The 19,892-nt window shown below is 31.3% G+C and overlaps 1 protein-coding gene across 8 annotated transcripts; it reads left to right on the top strand.

Moving 5' to 3' along the window:
- The first annotated feature begins 854 nt into the window (after window positions 1-854).
- LOC123707590 (alaserpin-like) lies at window positions 855-18,917 on the top strand. Of its 8 annotated transcripts, none has more exons than XM_045657761.1 (10): window positions 855-997; window positions 5,590-5,678; window positions 7,902-8,045; window positions 8,992-9,195; window positions 9,912-10,010; window positions 10,856-10,996; window positions 11,276-11,485; window positions 11,903-12,047; window positions 18,300-18,427; window positions 18,838-18,917. In XM_045657761.1, exons 1-9 carry the CDS (start codon window positions 976-978, stop codon window positions 18,425-18,427), a joined length of 1,182 nt encoding a protein of 393 aa, XP_045513717.1. In that variant the 5' UTR covers window positions 855-975; the 3' UTR covers window positions 18,838-18,917. The 8 variants fall into 8 exon arrangements, with proteins under 8 accessions (XP_045513717.1, XP_045513716.1, XP_045513719.1 ...); XM_045657760.1 differs by lacking the exon at window positions 18,300-18,427 and adding an exon at window positions 17,778-17,905; XM_045657763.1 differs by lacking the exon at window positions 18,838-18,917 and adding an exon at window positions 17,778-17,905 and having other exon boundaries at window positions 18,300-18,414.
- Window positions 18,918-19,892: the final 975 nt, after the last annotated feature.

Below are 19,892 nucleotides of genomic sequence, written 5' to 3'. Positions count from 1 at the left end.
AAGATATAGCCAAAGATAATAATATATCAAGGTTCAAACAAAAACCAAAAAGAAAAAATCAATCAAAATGATTAATACCTAACTTAACTAAGTAATACCAAATTCGGTTGTGTTGTTTGATGGTGTGTAAGTGAGGCACTGAGGGTGTGTATGTAGGATGTGCTATATTTTGTATTATTTAAGCATATTCCACGAATTAAACAATTAAAAAAGCAGTAAATATACTAGATTATCTATATTAATGTAGAACATAGTAGTATTGTAAACACCGAAGTTTGTGTCCTTCAGTATTCACTGTGTTCAGTAAGTACTGTATAACCTCGAAAAGTTGAACTTAAAAAACGTTCGTTGACATCGTAACCTTGAAATCGCGTGTGGCAAAAACTTAATACTCAAAATCGGGATCGCTGTTATAGAGCATCGATTCTGTTGTTGCTATCGAGAGTTACACGGCTATTAATTGCATTATATATAAATAAGTCAAATAATTAGCATGAAATTCTCATTATGCTACATAAAAATGTAGATTAAGAGCAAGTTCTCTTATGAAATATGAATATTAAATTATATTCTCGTATTTATATGTCATACACTTCAACTTCAAACCCAATTTACCATTTTTGACAAACAAAGAGAACACTGTTTATCGCGTTAAATTACGTTAAATAATTTTTAATATCCCAACCATTCTGTTGTTTTTGGTAACTTTAGATTAGATATATACCTAATTCTGTTGTTTTTAATTTACATAACGTACAAATGGATTAATAAAAATAATTTTGTATTTACATATTATTTCCTTAAATAAATTATGTGAATTACTATCACGCATTCAAATATAAACAAAGATTATTCTGTGAATTCCCAATGACCCGGTATTGTTTGACATAACAACATCGAGATGTACTTAAAGAGAAGGTACACCTTTGTAACTGGTTAGTGTGTGACCGGCAAGAGGACGGATCGACTGGCATTATGAAGCTCGCTTTATTTTATTGTAAGTTATTTTTTGAATTTAAATAACTTATACCTTAACTTTATTTATTAGTTATAACGTTAAAGTTAATAACAAAAGTGTAATTAACATGATAGATTAGAGGTCAGTTAAGTACAATTGTAGTTATTTTATATTAAAAAAATGCAATATTGTTTATTATGAGGATAAAGTTTAGTAATATTCTTGGTCACCAACATCCATCTTTTTATCAAGTTTATCTTTTAACCTTGACTTCTTGTGTCTTGTATATCGAAAAATTGACCTTATGCCAAATGTTTTATTAAAAATAATAAATGCTTTTGGATATGTATGATTTTCTTTTTGGAAGTGGCATCAGATTAGTTTTTAATGGTTTCTTCATTATTAGTGACAGATGTTTTAATTTATTAGCATATTTTAATTACAGTTATATGTGACACTTGTATTATATAGTAATAATAATAATATAGCCTTTACATACCGAAACTATGTAATCATTTTTATTATTTAACTACAATATATTTTGGAGTTCAGTGTGCTTCTTGGCAAAGGCTTCCTCTAGCCTGTTCCACTGTTCTCTATCCTTTACGACTCTTCTCCAGTTGTAGCCTTCTGTTAATTCCAGTTCTTCCTACGTCGGCATTTTCTTTGTTTTCCGTCTCTAGGGTACCGTTATTATTTTAATATTTTATGCAACAGCTTATGACCTGTCTATCTCCATTTCATTTTGTCTATCTTAGTGAGAATGCCTCTCACAACTGTTTTATCTCCTATGTCTGTGTTTCTTTGCTTGTCTAACATGGTACATGTGGCATGCTACCACACTACCAAAGACCCAAGAAAGGAAGCATACTGAGAATAAAAAAAGGACAATTGCAACCAAACCATACTGTATGCATGTCACGGACACAAGTTAAAAATATTATTCTATAGTATGTTCGAGGCCAAAACAGTTTCAATATGAAATCGGTTAAAAGGGCAAACGTTTACATTACAGAGGGGTCACCGTAACCGTAAAAGTTGGAATACCTTAAAATGATTAGGTATTGGAAACTATATCTTGACTCAAAGTGTTAAAGACGTATTTACATTACATAAAAATATAATCATTTAATACCTCCGAAATACTATTGAAAATTAGTTTCGATACATTTTTAACTTGGAATCGAAGGTAGAATTTTCATAAGTATAAAAATATAAAACAAGTAATTATATTAATTATTCATTTGATATTTTTATATGGGTATAATATATTCATATTTGTGTATAAATTTGGTACATTTTTACCATTTATTAAAGGGTAAAATTCACCTATACGTTTTCTACCCTCATTCTGGCGAAATGAATCTTTAGTCGATTTTCTCAACCTTAAGATCGTACGTTTAAATACCAGCTTTACTTCAATTATTTTTTCTACAAGCGCAATTAACAACGCGAACGACATCATAGTAAAACCGGAGTATGTTAAAGCCAAAATTTCACTTGAGTTGGGAAAATCACAGATAATAAAATTCCACATAGACGAAAAATGCGTGCCCGATGCCTTGTTCGGGCAGACTTCAAAAAACCTCTTTAGATACAAGTGAACAACCTTTCATGCCTGACACAAGCTGCTTAAATCTTGGACGTGCTGTTTTCCTTCATCGTAAAAACAAGTGACCGAAAATCCATTGCCCAGTGGGATCCGAACTCACGACCAATAATATCGATTACTTGTGACAAAAACAAACTTCCCCTTATCTATGTTGGTTTCATTAACTTGTTATCAGGAAAAACCGTAAAAATATATAGGTTTTTCCACTAATTATCATGACTAATTTTGTATAGTTGTAGTAAGTAATTGTTATGCTTACGTTATGTCAAAAAAATGGCGAGGCACTCAAAAACAACAAAAATTGGCACAAATATATGCCTCAAATGTAACATACATACATACAACTGATATAATTTTTCTTAATAGGACAGTGATCCTGACACTGACACTCTGACGTCTGACACTCGTCGTTTGACGTATTTTGGGTTCGAGGCTGGTTACTTAACGATGTTTCACTTCACTGTATGATCAAATATCACATATAGGTGGGCTGTAAAGTTGGTATGCTGACACATTGATGGCGCTGCTGATTAACAGTTTTAGTTAACCCTAACCATTAAAAGACACGTGCAAAAATTTGACAACTGTCGTCCTATTAGTTTGTAAGATATAGTATTTGGAATGAAAGAACTTTTGTTTGTTTAAATAAGGAAAGAAAGAAACGTCCCTCGGTGACGTTTAGAGTTGTATACATATAGTTATATATTACATATATTCATGAATAATAACAAATTAACAAATAAATACTAAAGATTCGTCACAGTTACATACGTTCTAGTTACGCATTGTATTTTTAACCTAGTTTAATGTCAAGTTTGTTTTTCACCGATTTCAAAAAAAGTAACGATTAGCCAACATACATAATTTATATATTAAAAACTTTAATTGTTCACTTAAAAAATTTAAATCACTAGGAAACTGTTAACGTAACAATTAATAAGTTTTAAAAATATAATGAAAAACTGTAGTTAAAATTCCAAATAATTTTAATAAAGATTTTTCTATATTAATTAAGTGAGATCCTTGCGATTATTGAGTTCCAATTACCTTAGTCTGAAGTCAGTCTGAAGTCTCAACGTTGTTATATTAGCTGATTTCGATTGCCATTCTTAACAATTAAATTGCCCCCCTGTGGGGCATGGGCCCCATGTTGGGAAACACTGGTTTAGTGCGATAGCTTCCTAGATAAAATAATTAATGTATTCAAAAAATATGTAAGGTAAACAAATGCTTACGCGTACAAGGCTCAAGGTTGTGTGTTGAAACCCCGTTTGCACCAACATATTTTACTTCCTTTTGCAGTTCTATTAGTTTATTTACCGTCTCGATCTATCATACTATGTTAATAATAATAATAATCAATGGAGTTACAACTTGTTTAAGTCTAGGCCTCAGATTTCTGTATCTGTTACATGATCATTTGTTAATCTAATAGTCAAGTAGGTGATCAGCCTTCTGTGCCTGACGCACGGCGTCGAATTTTTGGGTCAGGCTGGTTTCCTCACGATATTTTCCTTCACCGTTCGAGCGAATGTTAAATGCGCATATAGAAAGAATGTCTATTGTTCATCGGAGAACGAACCTACGACCTCAGGGAAGAGAGTCGCACGCTGAAGACTAGGCCAACACTGCTATATACTGTGTTAATATTGACATAAAAAGAGACAAACGAATACTTTAAAAACCCCGAAGAAGGAAGTTTAAAATTCGACAAAAATACAAGATGTCGGTTTTTTTAGTACCCTACTAAGAATTTGCATTGCATTTGGGGTTGCTTAAATCAACTCCCTTAAAAGATAACATGATACCAGCAATGTATATGGTTATTTGATCAGGATGTGAAGTTTCATCTATGTTACAATGACGTAATAAATACCAAACTATTGCCTTGGCAACCGCAAAAAAATCTAGACGGTGATTTTCAAACTTGTTTTTGGAGATTAATTACTAAAAAAACGTTTGGTTTTTTGTTTCCGTGTTAATTTTTTGTATGATTCTATTGATAACAAAAAGTTGTTATAGATTATTGTTTAATTTAATTTAATTGGTGTTCAAAAAATTTATTACTGATATATAAAAATAACAAGCTATAAAAACCTTTTTATGATTCATGAATATATCCGGTGTTTTCATATGTACAAGATTTTTCAAAGACCCAAAGAATGCGTTTAATGCATTTATTCTCTAAAAAATAACACACTATAAGGGAAACCTAACTATAACTTAAAAACATATGTTAACTGAACAAAAATTTGATACGAAATATTGTAGTTTTAATGAAATTATAGATTCAAATAGGGATTTCATAAATCCGTGAGATAAGATTTTCGGTTTTTAGTATATATTTTTGTATTATTTTAGATTAACGTTCTATAATTTTTTTACAAGATGTTGTTATGCACTTCGTGCACTTTACGCATCATATTTTCTTTTTTAGTTTTGCTCTTCCTAGGGTTGCCTGAAAGAGACTACCGATAATGATGTTCATGTTGTAATTCAAACGTCAAGTTCGCGTCGTCTTTTTTAACGAAATAAGCAAAACATTTTAAGATCACAACGCACACACTTACTTATTGTCTTTAATAGTACATATTGTTCTTCGTATATGTAATCCGACTTCATTATATTTTTAATTTAAAAAGATTATCAACAAACTCTTAATTAAAAAGTGAGTTTATATATAAATGTTTATTTATTAAGTTAATAAGTTGAAACGTCAAATACATTGGCTGGACCATTTATGTTTAGTCATATTAAACTAAGTTTATACGAATTTTAGTTGACAGTAAGCTCAGTAAATCGAATCGAAAAAGCAAATTGTTATCGACCGAATAGCATTATCAAATTAATAAACTTGGTTCAAATCTACGTCTTCTTGACGTTATATTAAGATTGACGCGCTCCTTTTTAACATTTAATTTCTAACATAGCTTTTAACTTGAATTCACCAGTTGACCTGTATTATCCAAAATTGAAATGAAGTAAATTTTGAGTATTAAAATTCGCTAATGTTTTTCAGTGTTTACGGTGGCCGCGGTCACGATGGCCGAAGACTTATCGAGAGACCTCAGAAATGGAAATGAAGCTTTCACATCGAGAATGTTTTCTGTGAGTATTTTATTATTATCTATATTGTATACAAAGAGAAATTACATATTTTCATATGTGCGTTTTTTTTTCAATTTTTTATTAATTAAAGTACATGATACATAATACATTATCTACAGTATATATGCAAGCTTTATTTTCAAAAATTTATAAAAAAATGCCACTAAAAATAAAAATAAAACTTACATAAAATAAAAATACAAGTATTTTTTAGTTAATTATTAAGCAAAAAATCACTATCAAAAGAGCGGATTAGGTAGCGGATAGACTATAGACTATAAACGACGACTATAGATTTAACAATGTTTTTTTGAAAAATGATCAGCCCACTACCGATGTCAAGTTCTGGATAGAAAGTGTTGATTCCATTATGTGTAATAAACTTAAAAACTACTAAACTTTGTGAAAATATTATAAAAAATGAATGTCGAATCCATGCTTATAAAATTCTACTTGCAGATTATCATACATTTTAGAGTTAAATCAACAATATAATCAGTAAAATGCATAATTTAATTCCGATAACAGTTATGGGTTTTATAATTTCTACCTCTGATTGATTGATTACTTTGCGTTTCTACTGTAATATCTTGAATTCATCATTTATATGAAGCTATTAATACATGTGTATGGTACCTGGGACATCGGGGTAGTTTAAATATTGAAAGATTTTAGTTCTACATTAACTACTCGCGTACAACAATAGAATATAAGCGAAATAATGAAATGTTAATTGCTATGTAACGAATGAATGGAACAGGAGGCGTTCCTACGTCTGGCTATACTAACGGGCCGTAACTCCCACGAATTAGGAAATCAACACGCTTATAAAACTAAGATATATAGATAGAGCAGTGTTGGCCTAGTGGCTTCAGCGTGCGACTCTCTTCGTCGAGGTCGTAGGTTCGATCCCCGGCTGTGCACTAATGGATTTTCTTTCTATGTATGCATATAACATTAGCTCGAACGGCGAAGGAAAACATTGTGAGGCACAAACCGACTTGCCTTAGACCCAGAAGTCGACGGCGTGTGTTAGGCACAGAGGGCTGATCATCTACTTGCCTATTCAATTTACAAAAATGATCATGAAATGACACAGAAATCTGAGGCCCAAATCTAAAAAGGTTGTAGCGCCATTGATTCATTTTATTTTGAAAAACTAAGAAAGCCTAAGTGAGAAAAGTGTACAGCCTTGGCTCGTACAATAATTTTACAACCATATACCCACACACCCACTCACCCACACAAAACAATTTTTTATTAATTATAAACTTATTTAGCTAATCCTAGATGGTTTTTTTTTAATTTCGTACCGCATACTAGCTTCAATGTCTATGATGTAAGTGATGTATTTTTAGAATTCAATTAACTCCTATGACCATGTCCTTGCAATTTTCCTGTATCGGTATTGTAATAAAAACTAGCCATAACAACGAATTATATATCTTCTGCGAGGACAGTAATAATTTTTATATTGATTATATATTACAAAATATCCTGTATGTTATTTTATTATGTTAGTTTTTTTACAATTACAATTATGGAGTGATTAACAATAGTCAAGGCTTGTGCTTTAAAACCCACATTAAGAAGTTAAGCATCGTGAGGAAATCGTCATGTCTTTGACCCAATAAATAAAAATAGGACCCAAAAATCTACTTTTTTGGGATGGCTATATTTGATGTATTTTGTAATGAAATATATTTTTTTATTCAAAACTTGACCGGGAAGTCCATGATTTGATTTACAGTAAAAGAAGTTGAATTTTGTGTAGCAAGGCTTTAAAAGCTTGTTATGTATCTTTATATGATAATAGAAAGGTGTAGACCGCAGACGTACCACAAATTGAAAATATTGTATAACCTCAAAATATAATTACAGTAGTCAACCGGTGCATAGGCGTATATAGGGAGCTATGTGTTATCCCAAGATGTTAGGTATATTGTAGACTGGACATCTAAGAAAAATAACACAGGCAAATACAACTCCCTTAAAAAATATCAGGTTCAACAGAGCTTGTCCGTCTGTGTTTATACTTATAAATTGGAATCGAATATAAGTATAACAAAATAGCCTCATTTTTATTATTACAAATAAATATTGTTTATATAAACATAAAACTTCTTGAACGACTGACCACTGTACTCGAAGCGTCGAGAAATGTAAGTAATGAAATAACGATTGCTTAGCAGTTAATTAAAATACTAATTACGTTCTTTACAGGAAATAGTGAAGGAGAAGCCTCAACAGAGTGTAGTGCTGTCAGCATACTCTGTGCTGACCCCGTTGGCCCAGCTCGCCTTAGCTTCCGAGGGTGAATCACACGACGAACTTTTGAAGGCCATTGGCATGCCCAACGACAATGTGGTAAGTGGAGGTTATTCGAGGGATTCAAGTTACAGTGTAAACTCTGTATAACGACACTAAAGGGACTGTGCAATTTATGGCGTTATAGAGAGTTGTCGTTAAATGGAGAGAAGAAAAAGGTGTAGATAATCCATGACTCCAACTTATTAGTCACGGTCATCAATAGTCTACTCAATTACTAGTAGTATAGTTATTGCTATAATGGTGTAATGTTATGTAGATTGTATCATGTCTTCCATACAAGCTAAGCCAACCAAAGTTTCACCGGGGAGGGACCTATTTGTGAAGCATATGTGGGTAATATACTGTAATTTAAAAATGTACTTGGAAAAGATTAGATAGCAGGAGGTTTACTGTAAATTTTTTAAATAGCTTAATTGTACTTTATTTTAGTTTTATGTTATTCTTAGTTAGGATTTGACCATGTTTTTGACGCATTAGGGAGATCCTCGTTCAGTCGAGAGATGTTATTTGGAGTTTACTCTGTACTTAAAACTATAATTTATTAAAGTACATGACTTTATATATAATGCATTTTGTTAATATAACTAACAATTCTAAAATACAATACTAAGTAGACATAAATTTTACAATATAAAAAAAAATTACACTTCCAATTTAATTTTTAGTAATATTTTTTTTATTTAAAATACTCAGTCGCTTAACAACTTATATTATTGTATTGATAGTTAATAACCTATCTTTTTATGTCTTTTAATTTTATTGTAAGACAAATGCAATAGCTGTACTTTATGTTGTTAGTCGTAAACGGTTTAAGTATTTTAAGGTCAAGAGATATCTGGAATCTAAAAAGTTATTTCACAGACTAAACTTCCATATTTCGTTAAACGTAGCGTAACATCATTATAATTAGCGAGATATAATATAATGCATATTTTAATTAAATTGAAAAAGTTTACGGTTCTTATGAATATTTATGTTTCAGACAAAAGCCGCGTTTTCACAGGCCGAAAGAAGCCTCAAATCCGTAAAAGGAGTGGAATTAAAAACAGCGAGTAAAATATACATCGCGTCCAAGTATGAACTAAATGAAAACTTTGCAACGACCACCCGTGACGTGTTCAATTCCGAAGTTAAAAATGTTGACTTTACTCAAGCACAGAAAACCGCGAGCGAAATCAACGCTTGGGTAATACATTTAACGACAATAATTTTAAAATTCTAATAACTATTTAGACAATTATTGAAATCATTGTAAAATAATTACAATGCATCTACAGAGTAATTTTAGTCTAATCCAATTCAATAAACATATTGTGACAAGAATAAAACATGAAGTTTTATTCTCATCACAATATGTTTGATGCGAAAACGGTATTTTATAACATTCGCAACCTTCGCAGTACTGGTGAGACAGTTGATTTTTCTACCAGTGTATATCTATATATATACGGTTCAATAAAATTTTGTGTTTCATAGAAACATTTTTTAATACGGGATTTTCATTATTATTTTGCAGAATTGTAGTGTCTGTCTCAGTTTTCCTATACAACCTTCGCAGTACTGGTTAGGCAGTTGAATTTTCTACCAGCGTAAATCTATATATTTACGAGTATATCTGGTTTAATAAAATTTTATGTTTTTATACGGGTTTTTTTGCAGAATTGTAGTGTCTGTCTCTATTAGATTTCCTATGCCGCCTTCGCAGCTGAGCTGGTTAGGCAGTTTTCTGCCAGTAACATTTTGTATAAATTTTTAGCAGAAATGTAGAATTTACTCAAACCCGGAAAATCCATCAATCAAACAAGTCATCAATGCAATTAAAATCGTTATCTGATTTCCAGATGTGAATTCCATTAAAAAATAAACAAGTAACAATTGGGTTGACACAAAAATTAATTACAGGTTGAAGACCAAACAAATAAAAAAATTAAAGACCTCGTTGACCCAGATTCCTTGGATGCCACTACTAGTGCTGTTCTTGTCAACGCCATCTACTTTAAGGTAATATTTAACATACGCAATTACTTCAAAATTAATCATATGTTTGCTCTCTAACATAATTCATGTTACAATGAGAACAATCTAATACTTATGAATGTATGATATAGAAAAGATAATCATGTGTAAAAAAATAAGAGAACTTAAGAAGGCGCAGTACCAACCAGATCCATGCAACTTGCTCACAATCGAGTAGGCCGCAAGATCTCAGCACACAAAACTCGAGAGGACTCTTTGTATTGAAGAAGTCGCATGGGACCAAGCATCCACGAATATACACTGTAAATACATAATTATAGGAAATAAATGGACATAGCAAGGTTTCTAAAACGACACGATGAAAGGTCTCCATGGAGTTGCTGAAAATTTCCATCGAAGTGAATTTTTATCACAGTTTTTTTGCAAATTAAAAGAGATTTCAGACCAAATACAGTCGTTTCCCGCCGTCGGTATGCTTCGAGACTGTTCACTAAGTGTGACTTGTTTATGACAAATCCAATGTATCCAAATGTATATGACATATGAGATTCTTAGTACTAATTCTCGACTGTGTCTTAACCCTTGTATCTTATGAAATACGCTTTCATTCTTTCTATAAAAACGAAGCGTTTCTCGTGCGCGTTCACACGTAAAATATAATATCTTCAATTATATTCACATTTATATCGTTTATTTAAACCTAAAAAAACAATATACAGTATTTACAATTTTCATTACCTACTCCTTCATTACCTATTACTATATAGTAAAAATAAACTTAGGTATATATTAATATATACATGAATATGTATGTACTTTATTGTATTTCTTATCAAATTGTTTTGCATTATTTATTTAATGTTCTATAGGGTCTCTGGAAGAGTCCATTCAGCACTTACGCGACATACGACCAGGAGTTCCATATTACAAAAGAGAAATCAGCAAAAATTCCGATGATGTCCCAAAAATCTGAATTCAACTACGCCGAGGTTCCAGAATTAGACGCTAAAGTAAGAATTATAGTATAGACTTTTATAACTCTTGTAGTTTCCAGATACCGTAAAATCTCTTGGTTTAAATAACAGTACATTAAAGTATTGTAAATAAAAGGGATAGCGGAGAAGTATTGGGAAATAATGGCAAGGATGTGAGACAAGTGAAAGAATTTGACTTTCACTCCGTTGGAGATCGTGTACTACTACTGTTAGACATAATAACATGGACTTAATGTAATCCTTATTATTTAGTACTCGAGTACAGGCTAGGCTTGATTCACATGTATTTTACAGATCCTACAAATGTTTTATGAAGGTGATGAAGCATCCATGGTACTGGTGCTCCCCAACGAAATCGATGGTATAAACAAGCTTGAGGAGAAATTACGAGACCCATCAGCACTCAACAGAGCCATATCTAGCATGTACTCCACTGAAGTTGAAGTCACTATTCCTAAGTTCAAAATCGAAACTACAACAAACCTGAAAGATGTTTTATCGAAGGTAATTTATTAACTGGTTTTTTTTAGTATAAAGATTTTTGATCTAACCTGCGATTTTAAATCTTCATTTATTATGGTGAACATAATAATAATAAAACCCTTTTATTATCAGCAATGTAGAGTTTAGATTTGTTAGAAACATTTTCTTTTTCTTGTCATCCTAACTTTCTTCTGTGCCATTGATCGGAACCCCTTTCACGGTTAAAGGACTCCTACAGATTTTTCCACGGCCTTCTTTCTCTATTCGCTTCCAAAACTTCTATATATCTTCTATTCACCTTTTCTTACGGTGCCCTCTTCTCCTTCTTCCTCTGAGTCCTTTCGTGTTAAATTATTACTACATTAAACAATCTTATTCCTCAAACAATTTTGTGGGATGCCCATTAAAAGAATACTTTAGAACTGAATATTCTTTCAGATGGAAGTTACGAAACTATTTACACCTGGAGAAGCCCGTTTAAATAACCTGATCAAGGGACAGGGTGACTTAGTCGTAAGTGAAGCTATACAGAAGGCTTTCATTGAAGTTAATGAGGAAGGCGCTGAAGCTGCAGCAGCCAACGGTAAGTCGCGATATATATTATGATGACAATTTTATATAATTCTAACTAAATTTTGAACTGCATCCGTTAATGAGTATGCTCACTGAGAGAGGGCTAATAAAGGATTGTAAGGAACAAAACAAAGTAATGCGGATAAAGACTGCGATTAGTCAAAACAGAGCCTTCCAGTGACTAGACTTAGTCCGTAGTCTTAAATGTATGTACAAAGTGATCTAAAGATGGCAACAGCGCTACGGATATTGGCATCAAAAGGACTACATCGAAGTTGTAAACAAAAACGTCGATATATCGTTGTAGTTGATATTGCTCTCTTGGCGTAAAGTTCTTAATAACAGTGGTAGGTTAATAACACGAGCAAAAATTGACATGGATATTTTTCACATTCGCTTCTGTATTGAAAAACCTTTTTCATAATTGATGTGCAATGTTCATAAAATATATAAGTTAAAAGAAGGAACCGACAAACATGGTGAATGTCATGAAAGTGGTTGAAAGGAGAGAGGTAGGTCAGGATCGTAGGAAGTGGAGATTCGATCTGCCTACCCCTTCGAGAACAAAGGCGTGAATATATTAATGTATAGGACTAGTGGAAAATTTTAAATAAAAAATAAAACTATATTTGGCATGAATGCGAAACATATTTAACGTTTATGTTTAAATATTTATTAAAATACTAAAAGTTTCAAGTTGGGATTTTGCCAAATACGAACCATAGGGCTTACATTTTAAACCACATCAGTCGTCATATAAAATAATTTAATAACGAAAACTTATATGGTAAAATAATATACTACATAACATATATTATTATATGTAAACGAAGTATTACATATTGCGACTAAGTCTAATCTACTCTTTGCACTGAAATAAATGCAGAAAATACCTGCCTTACTATAGAAAGTCTATTAAATAATTAAAAAATTATGAGTGTTATTGTTTATTAGTATTTTTTATTTATTTAAATGATTAAACTGAAGTATCATGTAACTGAGTAGCCACAGGCTTCTGAAATACAGTTCTCACTACATTAGAAGCCAGGTTGACGTATTTCTTATGTAACCTAAAAGACCGGCCACAAACTTGCGAGCCCACTGGCTATAGTCTATGGGCGGCGGTATCACTTAACATCAGATGACAATAGTGCTCGTTTGCCCCTCCCCCCTGTTACATAAAAAAAATTACGACAGTTCCTTTTTATGACATGTTTAAGTGGATGTTTTTGGCCTTACAACATTCTTTCAATTATTGTTTGATCATTTTCTATCATATTTTATTATATTTCATTCGAAGGTTTTTTTCAGCTTTCGGTGTTAGCTACGCATCCAGTTTTATCCCTGACCCGACTAAGACCTTTTTTGCTGATAGACCATTTTACTTTGAAATAAGGCTACACGATTTACCCATTTTTAACGGCGTTAAAGCTGAATAATATTGAACTTGATTTGTATTTAATAAATTATTCTATACATACTGTGGGTTTCTTTAAGTCCAAAATATGTACATTAACAAGGAATCTATTGTGTGTATTCTCCGCAAATGTCTGAGACACTATTATGACACTGAACTAACGGAAATTCAATTTTCTAATACTCAATTAACGTATTTAGCTATAATTCAGCCTATAATAAATGCCTAGAAAATAAACGATTATTATCTGTATTAAATCTTTAAAGTTCCAAAAGTGGCCAAAAATGGAACGTTTCGTGTCAGGTTAACAGAAAAGTTAAAATAAATCATTCCTAAACTTTGCCTTCACGATATGCGATTTTATTGTTTGGCATGCATTATACAGTCATCGTGTAGTTGATAAAGACACCTTATCACAGCTGTTTATATTTAGTGTTCGATTCTTGTGGAAACAAAATACGAATTAAATTATGTTTATATTTCAGAATATATAGTAGTCGTCGAAAGTTCTATTGCTGATCCAGAACCAAAGATTTTTTTCGCTGACAGACCATTTTATTTTGAGATCAAACTCAACACAGTTACACTATTCAGTGGTGTAAAACAATAATCACACACAACAAATTATAAGTTCAACAGTATCATACAATGTAACGAAATTGTCTTAATCAATACAAACTAATTGCCAGCATTTTTTGTCTTATTTTAATTATTTTTTTTGAGTTAAACAATACACATAAAAATCAACAACCAATGATCAATAACTCCAATATATTTTCTTTATTTTACTGATTACGTTTTGCCACATCCTAGCGATGTCTTTGTAATTTTAAAAGAAATAAATGAAATATTGATTAGATCTTATTGTTATTCTGTGAAGCGTAGGTTAAAGCATCGTTAACCTTTCTTCCCATAATAATATTTTACAAAGCAATTCAAAACCAAAATGTAAATGGCGTCACCGGAAATAGGTACTTATTTTTAAATACTAAGCTTATAGCTTGAATCCTATCATTTACATACAATAGTAAATGGGTACATTTATATAATACTACACACATTCATGACCTCTGACTTGTTAATGTCCACTCCACTGTCCAATTTATATATAAGAGACTGGAGTCTCTTATATATAAACATACATGCGTGAATTCTTTGTATGTTCTCACTTTATTCACGTATTTTTCTTATAAATATGCATTTCAACAACGAGGAAATAAAAAATGACTCCAGCGCATCCCTCGCTAACCTATTTGCTATAACATTCATTATATTTGCAGTAGAGACACATTTTTACTTATCTTTCATTTGTTTTTCAGCGTTCGCAGCGGTCGCTACCAGCCTTATTTTAGATGAACCACAAGCAAAATTCTTCCTGGCTGACAGACCGTTTTATTTTGAAATTAGAACCGAATCAACTCCCATCTTCAGTGGAGTCAAATTTGAATGAATCTAATTTCAAAATTTTAAATTTAATACGTACTGAAATGTGATATTTAAATTGTAACCGAAAGAACTAAAGCTTTGACAGTTTGCTAAACTTCCTTCATAATTGTCAAAATTCCATTCGATATCATTTATATTTTTATTTTCCAAATTGAACAAATTACAAATAAATGCCTTAAAAACATGATTTTTGATCGTATTTCCCTCATTTAACCTAAATTTAAAAGGTATGTTTATTTTTTGTATTTCAGGCTTCCTACAATTGCATTCTTATATAAATTCAGAAAGATTTTGCGCTGACTCGCCTTTTCTATTCTTCTTAAGAGTTCATTATCGCACTCTCTTTAATGGTGTCTTCTATTCTTTGGTACTACTTTCTCTTCTCTCGCTTTATCTAGAAGCCAAACTGTTTTAAAAATGCTTCTTAACTTTTCTAACGTTGGTCTGCTTACTTCATTGCTTTTTGTTTTGAAATTATTTACTAACAAGAGTTAAAAACATTTAAAAAATGACAAGAGACTACACACACATTTTATTTTGGCGATCAATTCATTACCACACAGGAACTTAGTGCTTATGTGATTTTTTTGTAATAAGTTATTTTTTTAAACTTATTTATACGCATTGCAGGAATTCTTGTACTGTATATAGCAGAGTCCGAAGTGATTCATTGCCAACCATCCCTTCATATTTTACCCACGATCATGAGAGATTACCATTTTTAATGGTGTTTACTTTGCTTAGGTATACAAATGTATGGTTGTGTACTACTTCTATTATCAATTGCCTCGAGCCGTCAGCTCAATAACAAAAACATCGGACCTCTTTACTTTTAAACTTTATTTTCAATTCATTAATTAACTTATAACTATCTTACCTCACTCTATAACACACACTTCTTTGTCACAAAAATTTGATAAATACTTAATTTACAATGTTAATTTGGCGTACGATGTCGATATTTTACGCGTCTATAAACCACTTACGAATAATTGGTAGGCGTATTTATTATTAAGTAGAATCGTTAACTAAAAAAAGATCTTGTATTTACTCATATTTATTGATTTTTGGTATTCCAGTATTCGGCATAACTAACATCTTCGGATTTGAAGCCGTTCCTCTGAAGCAATTTTACGCGAATCATCCTTTCGTTTTTTATTTAAAAATGGAACAAACGACTATTTTTAATGGAGTTTACATCACTTAGGTATAAAAATAATTGTGGCTAAAGAAACTTTTGACTCATTAACATGTATTTTTTATCAGTGGCGCTATAACCTCTTTAGGTCTGGGCCCTAGATTTCTGAATCTGTTTCATGATCATTTTTAAATCTAATAGGCAAGTAGTTGATCAACCTCATTTGCCTGACACACGCCATCGACTTTTTGGGTCTAAAGCATGTCGGTTTCCTCACGATGTTTTCCTTCACTGTTCGAGCGAATGTTATTGCGCACATAGAAAGAAAGTCCATTGGTGCACGGCCGGCGATCGTACTTACGACCTCAGGGATGAGAGTTACACGCTGAAGCCACTAGGCCAACTCTCATTATCATAAGCTTATGCAATTATTAACGTTGTGGTTACAAGCGATATTCTTCGTTTCTAATATCTATATTATTTAATCCTGTAACAGAACATAAATTCAAAAGTCATTTATAGGTTACGATTTCTTTGTAATATTTACAAACTGCGGCATATATTAAACTTGACATTAGTTTCAAGTTGACCATCAAAAAAAATTGCTACCTAAATTAAACAATTGAAATTTATAATAAAAAAATCAATTATGTGAATTATATGTACACATAATACCTTTGTTTTTTAGGGTTTGAAATTATATTTATTTAATATTTAATTTATCAACATAATATTTCAGTGTTTGGCGTGTATCGAAACATGAAGATGATATTTCCTCGGAGGATTTTTTTTGCCGATCACCCATTCGTATATTATTTAATGAGTAATGAAATCATTATTTTTAACGGCGTGTACTTCGATTAGGTATTTTAGTTTTTATTTGTGTTCACGTCAGTTTAAATAACATTAAACTTGTATTTTAAAATTTAGCACGATTAGCCGCCAAAAGAAAATTTTGGTTTAACATATATATGTTGTACGTAGACAAAAACATATGCTTTGTGAATTTCTATGGAATGCTCATAAGGGTATGAAATTATAAAAATTACAACGTTTTGTACTCATGCATGTCACGGGTCTTCCATTCTCATAAAAATACACATATATAAATGCAATAGAATACATATTTAATAAAAATTCGATAGACGAAATGTTCCAAATAAAATTTACTGTCGTTATTGTTTGTATATGTTGCAGCCAACTAGCTTAATTAGCCGTTCAATTAACGTTCAAATAAAGATGTTCAGCCGTAGCGTTTGTTACAACATTTAATAAACTGGCTTGCTAATTCTTAGGCCATTCTTTTCAGATTTTTTGACAGCTGACCGTATTTTCAACCCAGTTCCTCGGATAGAATTTTATGCTGATCACCCATTCCTCTTTTATTTGATAAATAGAAAGATAACTCTTATCAACGGAGCTTACCACGCTTAGGTATTTTTAGGAGTTCATAATTTTTTCATCGGCATGTGGGTTGTGTTCATGTGTAGTGGTACAAATAGCCAAAACTATGACCTACTCCAAATTCGCGATCCAATCGAAATTCATTTCGACCACATCAACATTTTAATTGAGAACAAGTTACTCTATACGTACTGTAACATTTATTATCCTAGCTCTCTGAACTCGTGACTCAACACTAAATATAACTCATGTATCCTATACATATGGAAATAACAGTAACGCTAAATGTCCCTTGAAGTTTCTTCCAACTAAATTTGTATGTATTTTTGTTCCAGAATTCGGAATTGCTTTACTTTCGGCAGTAGTTTCCTTTCCCACTCAGAGGTTTAATGCTGATCATTCCTTCCTATTTTATTTGAAAGCGGGAGAAAATATTATTTTTAACGGAGCATTTTTCAATTAGGTCAGTCTTAATACAATTATATCTAATATAAGTGTCATTAATTTAAATATTTTGAATCTTTGCATATTATAAAATAAAATGAAGAATTTATCTACGTGTAATATTTTTAGAAACAATACGCATTTTCTACTGCTCTGTTTGTGATGTTAATTCCAAATTTCTGACCATTAAATTTAGCAACTTGCTCGGAAATTCAAACTTCATGGGTTTGCATGTGTGAATGGTGATTGGGCTTCATTCTTCTAGTATATGTTCTAACGCATCTATTTGTTAGTTTTTAAAATAATAGCTATTTACTGTAAGTATATATTTGTATCTCCGTATTTCCAAGTATTTCTCTCAGTTGTTCCAACGTTTATGTATATTCCATAATTAAATTTAAATTTTGTTCCAGAATTCAATATTGCATTTCATTCGGCCATAATTTCCTATCGCCCAAAGAGGTTTACTGCTGACCATTCCTTCTTATTTTATTTGAAATCAGAAGAGAATATTCTTTTTAATGGAGTATTTTGTAATTAGGTACAGTCCCTTGTCAAATATCAAAGGTCATACAGAGATCGTACTCTACCAATTGCATCTTTGTTTAATTTACCAAAAATTAACAAGACCTCAAAAGTTTTTATAAAATTGTAAAAAATTTAAATAACTTTTATTTTCCAATTAATGTAAACACTTCATTTTCCTACTTATTTTATGTATGTGCTTTTGATTACTCCTATATATTGACAAATTTGTGAATCAATTTCCAACTTGAAATAGAATATTAAAAGTATTTTTTATCAAATTTGCTGAAATTTGTCAGAATATTGGTCGTAAATATTTTATGTATGAGTATGCATGTATGAGAGTTATGGCTGTTCTCATTATTGCGTTGTTTTGTTTACAAATATGTTTATAAAGTATACGTATTAATATATCACTATTTCCAGGTTTAAAAACTCAGGGACGTGAAGATAACCGAGAACTTAGGAAAAGTGTATACAATTTAAAAATAAATGCTTCAAATGTACCTAATGTTTTTTTTTTTAATTTTGCCTATGCGGAAGATCTTAACAATACCATAAAATTGTATCGTCCATATTATTATCCTTTGTTTTAACTTAAGGGGTGTAATATTCCCTTAAAATGAATCAACTTCGACGAGTTTCGAAGCCATTAATAACAAAAATACATAATAACGATAACAATGTTAGTAATAATTATATTATAATTAATGAGATTCTGTAATAATCTTAGTACTAATATGGTAAAATGAAATAATTATTGTATTATTTGTATTCAGATCCTTATTTAACCAATTTCTGTAAAGGTGCATATAGTAGATCATTTTTCGAAAAATAAGGTCATAAAGAAGTTTTACTTCTTACGTGTGTAGACTAGTACCCGCACACATCTTTATTTTTAATCTATTAATGTACGTAATTGACACATACTTTCTGTTTCGTACAGTGTTTATCAATGCAATCTGTTTTGGCTTTGTATATTAGTTTTATTTAATAATATAGATAAGTGTACCATTAAGATATCAAATAATGATTTGACCTGAACATTTATTGGGAGGTTAAGTCGCCATAAATTCACAAACTGACCGGTCTCGGTCTAGAATTCCCGGCTTATACCAATTTGAAAAGCACAGCACGAATAGACTTCGCTTTTGTGCCTTAATGAACGCTGTCAGAACAAACGGTGGAACAAGCAAAGATTAATGCGGCCCACCTTTCACCGCCCTTGTTATCTTTATAGCCATATTGTACTATGATTTACATTGTCTTAGGGTTAATGGAATCGTGATCGATTTATGACTAATTTAAGATATTGATTAATGTCTTAAGTTACAAGGGAGAGAACGATCAAATCAATTTACGAGAATTAAACAATTCCAATTGACTTATGGTTTGCTTTTTGACTATACTATGTTATACGGGAATATATTGATCTATTTATTAAAAAGACAATGTTGTTTTTTTTTATAATCACAGGTCAT

Source organism: Pieris brassicae, chromosome 3 (genome assembly GCF_905147105.1).
Source record: "Pieris brassicae chromosome 3, ilPieBrab1.1, whole genome shotgun sequence".
In the NCBI taxonomy this organism is placed as follows: Eukaryota; Metazoa; Arthropoda; class Insecta; order Lepidoptera; family Pieridae; genus Pieris; species Pieris brassicae.
The sequence above is the reverse complement of the archived record's forward strand: the minus strand, read 5'-3'. Positions and strand labels throughout refer to the sequence as shown.